Source organism: Musa acuminata, chromosome BXJ3-11, assembly GCF_036884655.1.
Source record: "Musa acuminata AAA Group cultivar baxijiao chromosome BXJ3-11, Cavendish_Baxijiao_AAA, whole genome shotgun sequence".
Taxonomy (NCBI): Eukaryota; Viridiplantae; Streptophyta; class Magnoliopsida; order Zingiberales; family Musaceae; genus Musa; species Musa acuminata.
Genome location: NC_088359.1, coordinates 238152 through 253436, shown reverse-complemented (window position 1 = coordinate 253436; position 15285 = coordinate 238152). Strand labels below are relative to the sequence as shown.

At 36.3% G+C, this 15285-nt stretch overlaps 2 protein-coding genes across 3 annotated transcripts; both read left to right on the top strand.

Annotated features, from left to right (window-relative positions):
• Positions 1–1289: 1289 nt before the first annotated feature.
• LOC135652967 (replication factor C subunit 3-like) lies at positions 1290–5240 on the top strand. 2 transcript variants are annotated; one of them, XM_065174363.1, is made up of 11 exons: positions 1290–1947; positions 2394–2504; positions 2581–2613; positions 2791–2959; positions 3135–3313; positions 3410–3546; positions 4180–4275; positions 4404–4473; positions 4597–4677; positions 4775–4877; positions 5004–5240. In XM_065174363.1, the coding sequence occupies exons 1-11, from the start codon at positions 1306–1308 to the stop codon at positions 5066–5068; spliced, it is 1686 nt and encodes a 561-aa protein (XP_065030435.1). In that variant the 5' UTR covers positions 1290–1305; the 3' UTR covers positions 5069–5240. The 2 variants fall into 2 exon arrangements, 1 of the variants encoding a protein (XP_065030435.1); XR_010502274.1 differs by lacking the exon at positions 5004–5240 and having other exon boundaries at positions 4404–4442; positions 4775–4822.
• Positions 5241–6717: 1477 nt separating this feature from the next.
• On the top strand, positions 6718–14140 carry LOC103970041 (protein ORANGE, chloroplastic). Its single transcript, XM_065173457.1, has 8 exons — positions 6718–7118; positions 8361–8475; positions 9271–9387; positions 9472–9558; positions 11379–11455; positions 12413–12540; positions 13358–13494; positions 13942–14140. The coding sequence occupies exons 1-8, from the start codon at positions 6904–6906 to the stop codon at positions 14017–14019; spliced, it is 954 nt and encodes a 317-aa protein (XP_065029529.1). The 5' UTR covers positions 6718–6903; the 3' UTR covers positions 14020–14140.
• Positions 14141–15285: the final 1145 nt, after the last annotated feature.

Below are 15285 nucleotides of genomic sequence, written 5' to 3'. Positions count from 1 at the left end.
GAGATTAGACGTGGGATCGAAGGATTGATCAACGTACCAAAGGATGGACTTTATGCTATGAGTTTGGGCATCGAGCCGAAATGATCGATATTGCACCAAGAATTATTATTATATATATTTTTTAATGTACGAAGCTAATCGTAGATCATTAATTAAAAAATACCTTCCATTTTTAATATTTTGAGTTAAGTTATAAAATTGACTTAGAGCATAGGTTCTTCCATGATTCATGAGTCTTGATATCCTGATTTAAGTTGGTATTGCAGGTACAAAATTGAATAAGAATTTGTTCAACTAACACCAATGCATAGGTTGGATTGGAAAAAAATTAAATTATTATTATTGATAACTCGATCAATCAATTGATCACAAGATTACCTTAACGTTTTAATAAACTATGATGATGACAACGACACGCCCATTATATTATTTAAAGTAAAAAAAAATCAAGAATATCCCAATAGGTAAGAATGGAGATATCTCGTTTTAAGGACAAAAGAGCTATGGTCACTTTCAATGTATATTTTAATATAATATACTCTGTATGCATACATTAATCAATATTAATTGTGATTATCAATTATTAGTTTGAATTTAAAATATATAATATATTAGAATAACTTAAGATATTATATTTTATAATGAACATTAAGTTTCTTTGTGACATTAGATTTTAAATAATCTCTTTTGTTTAAATAATCAAATAATAATAAATTTAGGATATCGATTTTAAAAAGATAAATATAATAATTTCTAACTTGGGAGAAATATGTGTGTACATATACGACGCGGAAGCTGCAAACGTCGTCGTATCCTCTCCAGAAACACTCCTCCAGTTCCCCATCTCTTCGAAGTAGGATCCTGTTCAATACTTGAAACTTCCAAGGCCAATCTCAACCGTTCATGTGTCCAGTTAGATAAGGGCTCCGGAGAAGTTCAGCGGGGCCGACAAAATCAGACGGCTGGGACGCGACAATTAGAGGATACCAGTTCAAGACGGCCCTGGCGGATCATCCACCTGGTTCATCTCGGATCTCGCGTCAAGCCAACATCGTGGTCTTCGCCACCTCCTCTTGATCATCTCGCATCACGCCAAAATAGAAACGCACACTATTTCGTAAGCCGACCCAAATTTACCTCCGAAAAGTCGGTGGGCTCCGTCACGACTCCACCTTTCTTCCCCGGTCACCAACGGCAAATGAGGCGGGTGGTCTATGGCGGGTAGAATAGGTGGTAATTGTTCGAGGGAGAAGCAAATCCCCTCGCCTTCAAAAGCCCCCTCCCGCCTCCCCCGACCCAACAGCGATGCCGTTTGACGGCGCCTCCTCCTCCTCTACTCTTCTCTTCAACGCCATCGCCACTATGAAGGGCCCCTTCGCTTCCTTCCGCCGTTCCTCCTCCGAACCCGCTGTCTCTACCTCTGACGACGCAGGATCTACGGCACCCGATTCCTCCGCCGCCCACTCCTCCTTCCTTGCCGAGGAACCCCTCCGCCATAGCCAGGGCCTTCTCCGTTCCTTCCTCCCGAGCCTCGGTTTCAGCCCTGGCCGCCGCAAGACCCTTCCGGACGGCGCCGCCACGGCCGCGTCGTCGCTCGGGTCCCCTCCCGCGGGTCATCCTGGTGGGTCTCAGATTTCCCAGTCCTCGACTCGTGGTGAGGAGGGTGGATCGAGGGGGGAGATTACCTCTACCTCTCTGACGAGCAAGCCCTCGAGGGAGAGCGAACCGGTTCCGGTCCACCTATCACCTGTCGCTGTTACGGCGCCGGCTGTTGCTGATGCAATCATCGCCGCCGTAGAGAAGAAGGGCAGCACCACCAATTCGAAGGCTGCGGTGAGCACTGGGGTTTTTGAGGAGAAGGCATATGTTTGGGCAAACAAGTACCGACCAAGTACTCTAAACGAGTTCATCTGTAACAGAGACCAGGCTATGGAGCTCCGCCAGATGGTACGATTTGTTCTATTTGTTGTTGTATCATATAACAAACCTATAATAACAGGAGAAGGCCCAGCTACTCTTAACAATTCTTCATCGCCTGAATCCACCTTGTTCCTGAGACACAGAGGTGGGATCAAAACCAGGGAAAGATGTCAATGTCATTGTAGAAGGTTATAGTGACGTTATACCGTCATTTTCATCTTCAGTTTATAAACAGAGACAAAAAATAGAAATTGATCGATCCCCATGAAATTAGTCTTATAATCTTGTTGCATAATAATTTCTTTTTCCTGCCTTTGAAATAGACTTGTGCTAACCAAAGTGTAACCTAAACTGATCCTCAAGTTCCTAAGCTCTAGGTGCATATCAAGCCACGTTTATACTTCTTTTTTTTTACTTTTAACATAACTTCAATTAGATATAAAAAATTCCTTTTTTTGTGTTTTATTTTGTAGGTTAATGCAGACCAATTCAGCCATTTAATATTTGAAGGCCCTCCAGGGGTCGGGAAGAAAACTATGGTTTTAGCAACATTGAGAGATGCCTTTGGACCTGAGAACTTAAAGGTAAAGATCATTTCCTTAACAGCAATCATGTCATTTTTTTATCTTCTGTATAAAATTGGACAATTCCTTTTTGCAGATGAAAACCGAGCTGAAAAAGTTTGAGCTGAAGGTACCTTCTTTTTTTTTTTTACATTACCCTGTTGCTTTTTTCATGACCAAAGCATATTCACCAATTATGATAAATTCAAAGACCGTATTGGAGAGATTCCTGTTTTAAGAATCACAGACTATAGAACTCTTAGAGGCAGAGTTTGGCATGAGAAGTAATTGTGTATTTCATCTCTAGGGAGAATTCATTACAAATATTGAAGTTATCATGAGGAGATCTTCCCAACATGTTGAGGTCAACCTCTCTGATTTGCATGGGTACGAGAAACATGTCATAATGTCTTTGATACATGAATCATATAAACCATCAGATAGATACGACAACTGTGATCATACAAATGTCAGAGGTACATATCATCTCTAAATCCTGAATATCTGATGTATAATCACTTATTAGGTTTGAATTGGGATCGGCATTCTCTATTTAAAATGTAAAGTGATAGTATTTTCTTATAGGTGATATTAGCCATTTTTTTGGTTTCCTTGTCATGCCTATTCTCTAAGATTTCTTTAGTCCTGCAGTGGTGGTTCTCCATGAGGCTGACAAGCTTTCAACAGATGCTCAACATTATGTCTGTTGGCTCATGGAAAAGTACAAGGGTTGCAATAAGATTTTTTTCTGCTGTTCAGATACCTCAAAGCTTCAGATCATCAAACCTATTTGCAAGATCATAAAGCTTCAACCACCATCAGACAATGAGGTTACCTGTTGCATCTATCTTCTCATTAGAAGAGGTGATCAATGTTTTGTTTAATTACAAATGTTATAGACAATGAAATTAATGACCTCTTTTCAGATTATTGAAGTTCTTGAGTTTATTGCAAGGCAAGAATCCATAGATTTGCCACACCACATGGCCAAGAGATTTGCTGAGAACTCAAAGCATAATCTTCGACAAGCAATACGTTCTTTTGAAGCATCTTGGAACTCAAAGTATACAAGTAGCTGTTTGTTTGCATTTCCAGATTGTATATAAGCAGTTGTAGCCTCTTTATAGTATAATTCTATATTCGTCAAGTTTAAGATCATACTTGTTTCATAATTCTTAATCCTCTTAGCATGATGGAGTTGTAAGATATTTGCAACTGAACCTTATGTGATATTGCAGTTAAGTAGCTGATTTCTAAATGCGACATGAAGAATACAAAATAGAACATGAAAATTTCAATGAAATAGATTAAGGATCAATTTTGGTCTAATTGAGACTTGTGACAGAAAATTGAATAGAAAAGTTATACAATATTTGGGATTCATTATGGAAGCTGAGTTGTTTAGTTGTTCACCTTCTACTCATATAGCAATTGAACTTTTTGCTTCTCTTGCAATTGTATAGGAATATTAAATCTTTTTTCCTTCCTTTTTTAAGGAGATAACGAATAAAACTATTGACATTCATGCATACATCACCTCTGTAAGTACTAAGTGACCTGATATTTCGTTTAGTTCTATTTCGCTAGCAAATTAAATTGTCTTTATTGGAGTTGTTTTTCCTTCTAAAATAAGCAAGCTTTTCTAGTTATTATAAATTAACCATTTATATATTTTAATCTGTCTGCTTAATCACAGTTATTCTCTCAAAGAAAACCAGGATATCCTAACTGGATGGGAAGATGATATAGCTAGCATAGCCAAAAGTATTGTTGATGAGCAAAGCCCTAAACAGTAAGCACTTGTTGTTTGTCGGAGCATCCATGTTCTTTCGTTTTAGAACTCTGATAACTGATGCTTGTTGTTGAGAATTTTGGCCTTGGAGTATGCAGAGGAAATTGATGGTGCATTTTGTTGGACAGATTGTATATAATCCGTGGAAAGCTTAAGAATCTTATCGAGTATGATGTATCGCCAGATTTTATATTTACTGTATGATTTTTCTTTTTCCTCAACATGGTTTGTTTGGATGCTTCAGTAATCAACAGCAATATTTTCTTATCTGACAAAATTGACAATTCAATCATCTAAATACTATCGGTCTCGTTGTTGCAGACACTTATAGTTGAACTCAAGAAGCATTTGGATGATCAACTCCAAGCCAAGATAGACGACATGTATCGGGAATATAAAAATGTAAGCATAGTTACTTGCTTCGGGAACCAAGATGATTCTTGTGTTTGCCTTTTCTTGGAATGCATAATATGATTTTAAGTCTCTTGCTGTTATTCAGTGGAATAACATGAGCTTCTTGGATGCCATCAAGCATACATCATTGGAACATCCTGAACCAAGTGACTTGAAAAGGAACGTACGCTATTTTATGAGGATCGAAGGTACGAGTTTTCTTTTATTTTATTAGTATATTAAATAATCGAAGGTATACATGGTTCTGTTGCCCTAGTGCTTACCAATTTTAAGATATTTTGCATGACCTAATCAAATTTGTTGTTTCTTGACAGAATTTATAGCCAAGTTCATGAGCCTGTACAAATCAGCGACCACAAAGAGGGTAGACGAACCCTAAAACTAGCAGTGAATAGCAGTCCTACTATTTCTAGACATATTACATTTGTGTCTATATAGTAGACCATATTCAACATGGTGAAAGGAAATGGATTATTTCCCAGTAGATGATTTTACAAGCAGCACATCATGTGTAATTTTGAGTACTTGTCGATGCCACACTCATAAAACAGTCTGCCTAACAATTCCTTTTTGTAAAGGTAGGGATGTGCATGGATATATTGGTTGGAAATATACACAATCAGTAGGTGTAACATGGCATACATTCATCAAAATTCTATCCAATTAAAATAATTGAAAAAAATCATATAAAGAGGTCATAAGATAATTTTTATAATTCTTTTATTACATAAAATATCAACATGATTGAAGTTAATATTGTGAGAATTACAATGTTGATAGGTGTATTTTAGTTCCATTGTATACATATATCAAGATACATGTTCACATAAAAAAATCTTGCCAAAAATCAAGAAGCTAATATTACAATGTGCCGGTCGTATACATGAGATAATATTTCAAACATAATCAAAATTAAAAGCTTCAGTTGGTGGAATACAAATGACCATTCCTACGTGATTCTCCTCGATGAACACTTTACTGTATGTCCTATGAGGAGGAAGGAGAGAGGTAGAGATGAGGAGAAAGAAGAGTATAGGTTAAAAGTTAGTGATATAAGTTTTAACTTGAACTGGACCAATCCAGTGAGTTAGATCAGTGCACCCTTGGTCGAGGGTCTTTAAGTCAAGGCCATTGCAAGTATAATAGGTTGAGGTGGTTAGAAGCTGTCTGACTGGGGGCTAATCTTTTTGGATTACTGTTATCCGTAACTATGTGAATACTAATTTGGACGGATCAGATTAAAAAAAACTCATTTGATCTCGATCTTCATGTAGAGGTATCTTAGAAGCTTAATGCTTCCATCTCGAAAACACACTAAATAACCATGTACTTACGGATCGGAACCACATCAGACTTATCAAGATATTAACAACATATTCCTTCGACACTTCAAAAAAAAGTTTTTCTTAATCATCCATAAAAATAAATAAATAATATATATACTCCTTCAAATATTTACATTTTAAACATTTTATAAATACCTGCCCAATAAACAATTACACATTCCAAATTAGTTTGGTATAAAAATAACAATGAAAATATAATATATTTGTTCTCTTCCATTATTTTATCTCAATCTATTTTTCTTATTCTCACAAGATTTTTTTCCCCTTTTATTGCATATTTCAATATTGAATGTACTTAAAAGGGACCATCCAATCTATAGATACTAGTATTATATAGAGCTTCCACTTTATAATACTAAAAATATTTACCATTTTTTCGTTTTTATATGAATATATCGAACAATAATAATAATAATAATAATAACAAAAATATAATGTTCCAATTATTTAACATTGTATAGGTACATACATATATACGTAAATAGTAATATTTTTTAATTTAAATTTAAGAAATTTAAAATCGAATAGGGTTTTCTTGACCTCTCTTTTATCTCCCCTCTTCCCATATTCTCTATCGGTTATGTTATAATTATAAGTAAGTTAAATTTAATTTAATTTATTGGTGCAAATTCGGATACAAGTAATTAATTATAGAGGAGGAGAATACTGTAGTTTTGTCCCACCACATTTTGCTCCGTTTCGCCACTTCTCGCTTCCTCACCTCACCGACTGTCCGAGAAGATAGATAGAGGAGATGATTAGATCGAATTCTTGCTCTTATTGTAACCCTCTTGCCAACAAGAATTAGAACCCCAAAAGTAGGAGGAGGTACAAAAACACACAAAAAGAGGGAAAGAGGCCAAGAGAGATGCTGTGCTCGGGTCGAATACTGACTCTGCCCCCCATCCCTCGCCATCCGAGCTGGAGATTTACTCCCGCTACGAGGATCGGAAGGCCGCAGCCGCCGGCGATCTTGAAATGGAGGCCGATGGCTGCGAGGGACGCGGACGCTGCCGCTTCCTCTTCTTCATCCTCGGTCGACACGACCGCCGCTAGTGATTCCGCCGAGAAAAACCCCTCCGGGTACTATTTTCGAATCTTTGTCTAATTGAGTTTAGGTTGGGCTGAGATTGTTGTCGCGACTTGCATCGACATGGTTGGGTTGTTGGTAAATCCGGTGTGATCAGCATGAGAAGCCGAAGAAAGCCTGTTTGGTTTCTAAAGATGTGGTGGTTTGTGTTGTTTGCTGAATGATTTGAAGTACATGTTCTCTTTTAGTGCAACCTAGTGTCTCCGGTGTTGTCGTGCTTGATGAATTCATTCTAAATCTGTTTTATTTATTTAGTGCAATTGCTTGTTGAGAACGTCAAGTTCCTCTGTTTCATTTATTTATTTATTTATTATTATTATTATTATTTTTTGCCATCGGAGAAGGCCTAGAAAGTAAGACGTGATTGCACAAAATCTATTATACCTTTTTTTTTAGGGTTAACTACACTGTATAGTTAGGCAACACATTTTTAGGGAACAAGTTGGAGAAAAGATGGATTCATGGGAAGTAGAAGACCTGTCATGTCAAAATCTCCGTTGTCACTAAAAACATAATCATTGCAGACAGACTTACACTTCTCTTAAAGAATATGGCAACATGACGTTGCAGTGATGTACAAGGATGCTCTAGAAACCATGTGGCGAAGAATTATCATGGTCAATCATCTCTATTATGATGAAAAAGATATTCATTACAAATAGACATCACTTTCTTGAAGAATATTGCACCACGTCGTTGCAATCATATACAAGGATGCTCAAGTAAATGAGGTGACCTATTCTTGAGTTTCTATGCTCACAAGATGTAGTCTCATAATTCTGGTTGCAAGTTTTGATATACATGCTACCTCTTCTGGTGGCTTAAGGAAAATATTAACTATCTTGAACTTTCATTATTGTCTGTCAATTCAGTTTCCCCAAAATTAAATGAGATGAAATTCTGTAGGAGCACTAGTTTTGATTGTGTAGCAGGATGCCCAGAATTCTTAGTTTTTAGCACTTTGATACGTGTTTTAGTAGCTTGGTGCTTTTAATATTACCCATGCTGTACAATCATATCTACATATGTCATTACATGCATTCAATTTCTCCTTGATGTTAAATATGATAAAGTGCTGCATATAATTTAAAACAATGCTTTTTTCATTATATGTCCTCTCTGTTAGCCATATCCTAAAGCATCTCTCAGTCCGAGTAATCTTCAACCTGTTGCAGTTCATGTATGTCCTTATTTTTCTTATGCTAATCTATTTTTCTATTTATTCACAAATGTAGCTTTTGTATAATTGAAGGACCTGAAACAGTTCAGGATTTTGCAAAAATGGAATTGCAAGAAATTCAAGATAACATTAGAAGTCGTCGCAATAAGATCTTTTTGCACATGGAGGAGGTGAGTTATTGTTGATCTAATCAGCGTGTGTGAAGTCAAATTAGTTGTGCCACATTTGGAAGATCCTATTAGATTTTCATAGTTTATGGTTCATACTGTCAGGAGTAGCTTCATGATTGTCTCTTGATTTGATGTAGCACAAAGTAGAGAAGTAGAGAAAAGAGAGAGTAAGAGAGGAGTGAGATTAGAGAGGAGAGTAAGAGACTAGAAGATAGAAGATGCAAGTGTTTTTCATTCAAACCTGAACTGTTTCATCCATTGACAAATTACACTATTTATAGGGGGTTAGGAACCTTACAATCAATAAATGTAATGATTCCCAGGGAACTTGTATGCTGTATAGACATCAAAATATAACTTCTAAGAAACCTAAATAGCTATAAAACAACTTATTAAAGCTGAGAAGAAAAAGAGTGTACTTAATGCAAGAGTGCACTTAATACAAAATTAGGGACTCAAGGTTAGCACCTAGAAAGACTAAAAGACTTCATTGTTCCATACAACTCTTAGAATTTCTAGGCCAGCCAATTGAGTGCACTCTTCTAAGAGTCTTTGTAAACCTAGATGGTTCTCCATCATTCTCTCCTGGTGGAAAATACAGATTAGCATGTCCTTATGTATCTCCCAAGCTTTATTGTCAGGATTTTTTGCTGCTTATGGAGTAGTTAAAACTTGAAGCACCAGCTGATATTCAAACCAAAATGACAGAGACATCAACTATATACTATGAAATTATGATTGCTGATCAGTTCATTCATTTGAGGTTTTTCTTCATCATTTCCCTTTGATCTATAGGTTCGCAGACTACGAATACAACAGAGAATAAAAAGTGCCGAACAAGGAATCTTTGGTGAAAGACGAGAAAATGAACTTCCTGACTTTCCATCTTTCATACCTTTTCTGCCTCCCCTGGTAAGTCTTTCTGCTACATTTAGGTCTATACAATATCTACTTCCATGATTAACTATGCATTTTTTATTACTGTATTGGTGTCAGACTCCTTCAAATCTAAAGATGTACTATGCTACATGTTTCTCTCTTATTGGAGGAATTATTATCTTTGGTGGCCTTCTTGCACCAACTGTAAGTCTTCTCTTCGATACCTGTTGTTACGGTTGATTTTCAAGTTTGGGAAGTAGAAAGAAGGTGCTTGATATACTCTACTTGTAAAAATTATCTGCTATCAATTATTTGTTCATCGTTGATTGGAAAAGTGTGCAAAACTGTAAATAAACACCAATACATTATCTGATTCTAGATAATCTTCAAGAACCCCTCAGTGATGAAGCACGCCAAAATAGTTGTTTGTTAGGGAAACTTAGAACTACTGAGGCTGTTCTGACAAAGGACTTCAATCATGAAAATTTTACAGCAACCCAAGATCTTAAAGCTTTTGACAATTGTGATTTGTTGTTTCACTTGTCCATACAAGCAAAAGTTTGTTGCATCATATTGGTTATTTCTGTAGATTAGCTTGATTCTGATTTGTGTGATTGGAGGAAAAGGTAATGCACCTCTCAGTTACGTTTTTTCCACTTGCAATTTCACATACATTTCAGATACATATGTTGCGTGTACGATACGTACCTACATCCACAGACAATACATGTAAAGATTCATAAAAATATGCTCTGGGTACCACACTTCTGCAAGCAAAATATTTAACCAATCTATCTTTGTGTTTCATCCACTCTACCAGGTTTTCTGTTAAATATCGTACTCTTGTTGAAAGTTTCTCCCTTTCCATTTATGTTTTCCTTGGGCAAAAATTCTTCATGGTTAAGCTGTTTCTAGTGACAATAAACTATAGCAGCCTCAAATATGGGCCTTCTAATTTCTTAACAAGTCACAATATGAGTTATAAGATCCTTAGGAACGAACTAATAAAATATATGGGCTAAATTTCATTATGAAGGCTGTTCCAATTATTAGTGTTTTTGAGTTAGTCGAGCTGAAACATCTTTAGAAGACACAATCAGTTTGTCATAAGTAATATCGGCTTCTCATTAATTTTGAAGCATACGAGCAGAAATCATACTAGTGTTTCATGCAATTAGAGTAATGTATGTAATATTTCACTTTTAGAAATGCACTCTTTCCCATAAAGCCCTTATAAATAGTGGACCAAACAATAACCCACAAGTGTTTTAACATGTTTCAGTCAAAGCTTGATTGCACAACTATCACGACCCGAGCCTGATGGGCTAACTAGTATATCAGCCTAGCTTAAACTAAAGTTGATAGTAGTACACTCATCAGAGCTTTATAAGTCAATCTTAATCTTGTCCACTTTTGATGTGGGATTAATCGGTATTATAATTTTTCCTACCCAAAGGCTTGACGTCCTCGTCAAGACTCAGCATACCCATATCAAGTTGATGGACTAATTGGCCTATTAACTTTGTTTGACTTAAATTACTGGTCAAGATGCTTAAGCTGAAGTTGATAGTAGTACACATTGGACTTTTATAAGTCAATCTTAGTCTTACCCATTTCTGATGTGGGATTAATCGAGGTGTTACAACAACAATCCTCATTGTAGTGTTGATCGGAGAATGTGACTTTGATAGACATGGACCGTCCATGAATTAAAAGCTATTTGCAGAAGGGGAATCTGACCTTTGTAGTTATACTCTGAACTTGGCCCGTACTGCAATTTGCTACGGGATACAAGACAGAGTTCAATATAGGTAATCTGGGTCACCACTAGGCACTATTTACCAGTCATAGGGTGCCTTAATGGAACTAATGTTTCATGATGCCAGATTTTGCCTCAAATATCATGACCAACTGCATATTTCTTTCTATGTTATGAATTGCACCATAGTCTTATTCTTTTATTTCTGTTATAGGAATACATCATTGTAGTAACTTTTTTTTTTTTACTTTTAACACCTTGCCAGCTGGAGCTCAAGTTGGGATTAGGGGGGACATCTTATGCAGATTTTATACGAAGTATGCATTTGCCAATGCAACTAAGGTACGGTCTAAGCTGTGAATACACTTGATATAAAAGGTGAATTATACTGGGTTGGCTTAGGTATGTCACATGAGTTCCTTTGAGAATGTTGAGAACTATGAGTTACCATTAATATGATTATTTTTTGCCATAGAAGTGGCACATACAAGTGATTTCTTATTAAATTGGACTTCTTATATGTATTTATCTTGGAATTGGTTCCAAGGAAAGCAAGCACCTCCAACATTGAAGCAATCAAGTTTACTATCATGGTCTGTAAGTCTGTTATATCTGATCTTAACATCAAACCTCTTTCTTTCAATAGCGATAAAAAGGCCAAATATGTTTTTCTCCTACTCCTGTCATTGTTCATATTCAGGAGTTTTGGAACCGAAGTAGAACAGTACTTCCAACTTGTTCTGGCCAAGTAATAAGCCTCAAAGTCAAAACTTAAAGCACAATAAAGCATGCCACTTCAGAAAATGCAGTAATCTTGATAAAATGGTATATTATGTTTATGATATAATAGGCTGTCTAGTGATTAGTTTAATGTTCATGTTCATACTATCATTATATTAAATCATCTTCTGAAACATGCTGGATGAGCTTTATCAGTTACTTGGATAGATTGATTTTACAATATGTTATAAATATACTTTAATTGTTGTTTACTACAGGATGTTGTGGGGGCGTTCCCTCTATTATTTGATATGTTCTTGAAATATGCCAATCTGTCTCTAACACACAACGAAAACTTTAGGATATGGATGTGTTGATTGTTTCTTGATATGCAATAGAAATATCTTTTCTATATTTTTGCTCCTAGTCTCTTCTTGCCATGAATAATCTTTAATCAGCATTTTTTTTTTTTGCCTGAGCAAATTATGATAATGCATATATGCTAGTATACACTTTCTTTGCCCATCTTTTTAGGTTGTATATTCATCTCTTACTGGATTTTTACTTGATGATTTGCAGTCAGGTTGATCCAATAGTAGCATCCTTCTCAGGTGGTGCAGTGGGAGTTATCTCAGCTTTAATGGTGGTTGAGATCAACAATGTCAAACAACAGGAGCAGAAGTGGTGCAAATATTGTTTAGGAACGGGTAATGTTCAAGATCCTTAGCTTTTACATGCATTGAAAATTTTATTAATTTATATCATTTATTACATATAATTTATTTATTTATTATTATTGTAAATATGAATCATCTCTTATTGTTCATTTGTAATGTTAAAGCTATATTTTGTTATCCTTTTTCTACTAGAGAGCACCTGTTTTGGAACCTTGGCAACTTTTAACGCTTGGCATCTTTAACAATACTAAAATCAAATGAATTTTCATTTTAGCATAACTGAACAAGCTACATTTAAATGTAAGGATTGAGGGTGCCTTGTTATGATTTTGCATTGATTTTTTTTTTTTTTCTGAAAGGCTGTTATTCAAATCTTCCTATATTTCACTTTGTAGAATGAGTAATTACATTCTTCATTGGCTCTCGACTCAAGGGTCGAGATATCCATTGTCAAGAGTTGTACGAGTCTACATGCATTCATTCATCGTGAATGAACTTGCAAATTTACAAGGATCTAAATCCCAAAGAAGTAAAATACAATTATCATATTATGTTAAGAATCTACAACTTTCCTAATATATTAGGAATAGAACTATATATATGTAAATCGTAGAGGACTACCCTGTTTAAATTAGGAATACAACTATTTATGAATATAATTATATAGGAACACAGCTATATTCTAAGTAGGAATACAGTCATACAGATATAGGGTGTCCATATTACAGGAATACAATTTCCATACGAAAATAGCTTCCATATCCTAGAAATACAGCTTTCGTATCTGTGTGATTCTCTAACACACTTGCTAATGTATGATAATTTTGTTCATATCACTCACACGCAGGATATCTGGCTTGTGCTCGCTGTTCAAGTACAGGAACTCTTGTCTTGACTGAGCCTGTTGCCACTATCAATGGCAGTGATCAGCCTTTATCACCACCTCGAACAGAAAGGTGCTCAAATTGTTCAGGTTCAGGGAAGGTGAGATATGACCATCCAAATATCGATAGTTTTGTGGATCTGGCAGTGTGCACAGTCTGTGAACCAATATAATTCACCGATTTTGCAACGAACAAACTACCAGAAATATGAATATCTTTCTCTTTGTGCCTGTTTAGTACAGTTATCAGACCACATTATCTAATAAATAATTCTTTATAGTATAAGCCTCTTCCTAAGCATAGGATTGTCTGTGAGATGTATGTCATTTGGTATAAATCCTGACTGATGATATGGTATGCATAGTATATAGAATGCGATCAGCCAACAATCTTTTCTTGTCGTGGCATAACGATCTACTGCTGTGATTTAAAGCATGCACATTCAATCTGTGATAGCGATTCGTTTAGGAAGCATTCCTCATTGTTCATCAATCTGGCTTCTAACTTTGGACAGTTATGGGAACTCATACTTTTGTCTTCATTGCAGGTTATGTGTCCGACGTGCCTCTGCACAGGGATGGCTATGGCCAGTGAGCATGACCCACGGATCGATCCATTCGATTAAATGTCTTACCTTTTCAGCTTTAGCAAAATTGTATGTGTGTATATATATATATATATATATATTGGAGTTGGATCACACTGTAGATAATGCTTTCGTCAAAAATAAAGAAATATTTATTGGAGTTGATTGTTCACGATCATTTAGATTTACACGCATTAGTAGGTAGTTCAATGAAGAAAGGGTGGGCAGTAGAGAGCAAAAAGATATACTCTGAACTCCTCCTCCAATAATGACACTGGGCTCCAATCAAGGAAGGTAGATTTATACACAGGATCTGAGCATCGCATGCCGTGTGTGCTACTGATTGATACCTCCAAAAGCAGCTGCATGACAGCGTTTACTGAAAGAGGTTGGGAAGGGGATTCCCATGCCGTGTGTGCTACTGTTTGCACGATGGCGTTTACTAAAAGAGGAGGATGGGGAGGGAGGGGATTCTGAAAGATAGATACGTCGTTGAGTTGTCTCTCTTTTCCCTATGGGGAAAGCAAGCACGTAAAGCTCAGGAGATCAAATCAGGCGGCATCTGGCCAGATTTTAATCAAAGAAAGAAGAGGTGTGTCTCCTCCATTTAACAACTTTCTTTCCTATTCACCCATCTGAGGGAACATTTTCTTTATCCAGAAGAGGTCTATATTGATATATGAAGATGACATCTACATTCTTGTTTGTTCTACAAACCAATTTCAATTTCACCTATATCGTTTACGGAGTACGACGTAATGGCATAGTACGTTCGTAGTCGATGAGTCGAGTGAATTATTATGGAGATAATAATTTATTGAGTCCTGATATGTATGACTCACGGCCAGCTCGATATTGGGCCTAGAGGGTCACATACATATGATAGGTGTTGCGACAAGTAGGGTAGGATCAATTAGGGTTAAATTGATAAGGACCTCTATAAATATTAGGGAAGTAAAGAGACATAGGCTAGACCTTTTTGGTTGTCACATCTTATTCTCCTCCCTCCTTCTCCTCCTTAGTCGACAACCCTAATTTGACGCGTGTGGACAATAAGAAGGGCTGACCCCTTCTTGATCACATGGTGCACATGGAAAGGAAGATCATGTAATAATATGAAAAATGTTTACGCCGCATCTACCATGTAGATCACCGCTAGAGAGGAGGATAGTTGACCTCTTTCATCCATTCTTAAAGATTTAGGATTTTATAGGGATATATGATCTCCTTAGGTAACAAATCTCCCTCGACATGTATATAGGATTTAGGATTTTATAGAGGTAACAAATCTCCTTAGGTAACAAC

Excerpts from the sequence above, each read along its gene's own strand:
- LOC135652967 (XM_065174363.1), top strand. The coding sequence starts at position 1,306 with ATGCCGTTTGACGGCGCCTCCTCCTCCTCTACTCTTCTCTTCAACGCC. Across the intron at positions 4,276-4,403 it reads GATGAGCAAAGCCCTAAACA|ATTGTATATAATCCGTGGAA; the intron begins GTAAGCACTTGT and ends TTTGTTGGACAG. Across the intron at positions 4,878-5,003 it reads CTATTTTATGAGGATCGAAG|AATTTATAGCCAAGTTCATG; the intron begins GTACGAGTTTTC and ends GTTTCTTGACAG.
- LOC103970041 (XM_065173457.1), top strand. The coding sequence starts at position 6,904 with ATGCTGTGCTCGGGTCGAATACTGACTCTGCCCCCCATCCCTCGCCAT. Across the intron at positions 8,476-9,270 it reads TCTTTTTGCACATGGAGGAG|GTTCGCAGACTACGAATACA; the intron begins GTGAGTTATTGT and ends TTTGATCTATAG. Across the intron at positions 11,456-12,412 it reads CATTTGCCAATGCAACTAAG|TCAGGTTGATCCAATAGTAG; the intron begins GTACGGTCTAAG and ends GATGATTTGCAG.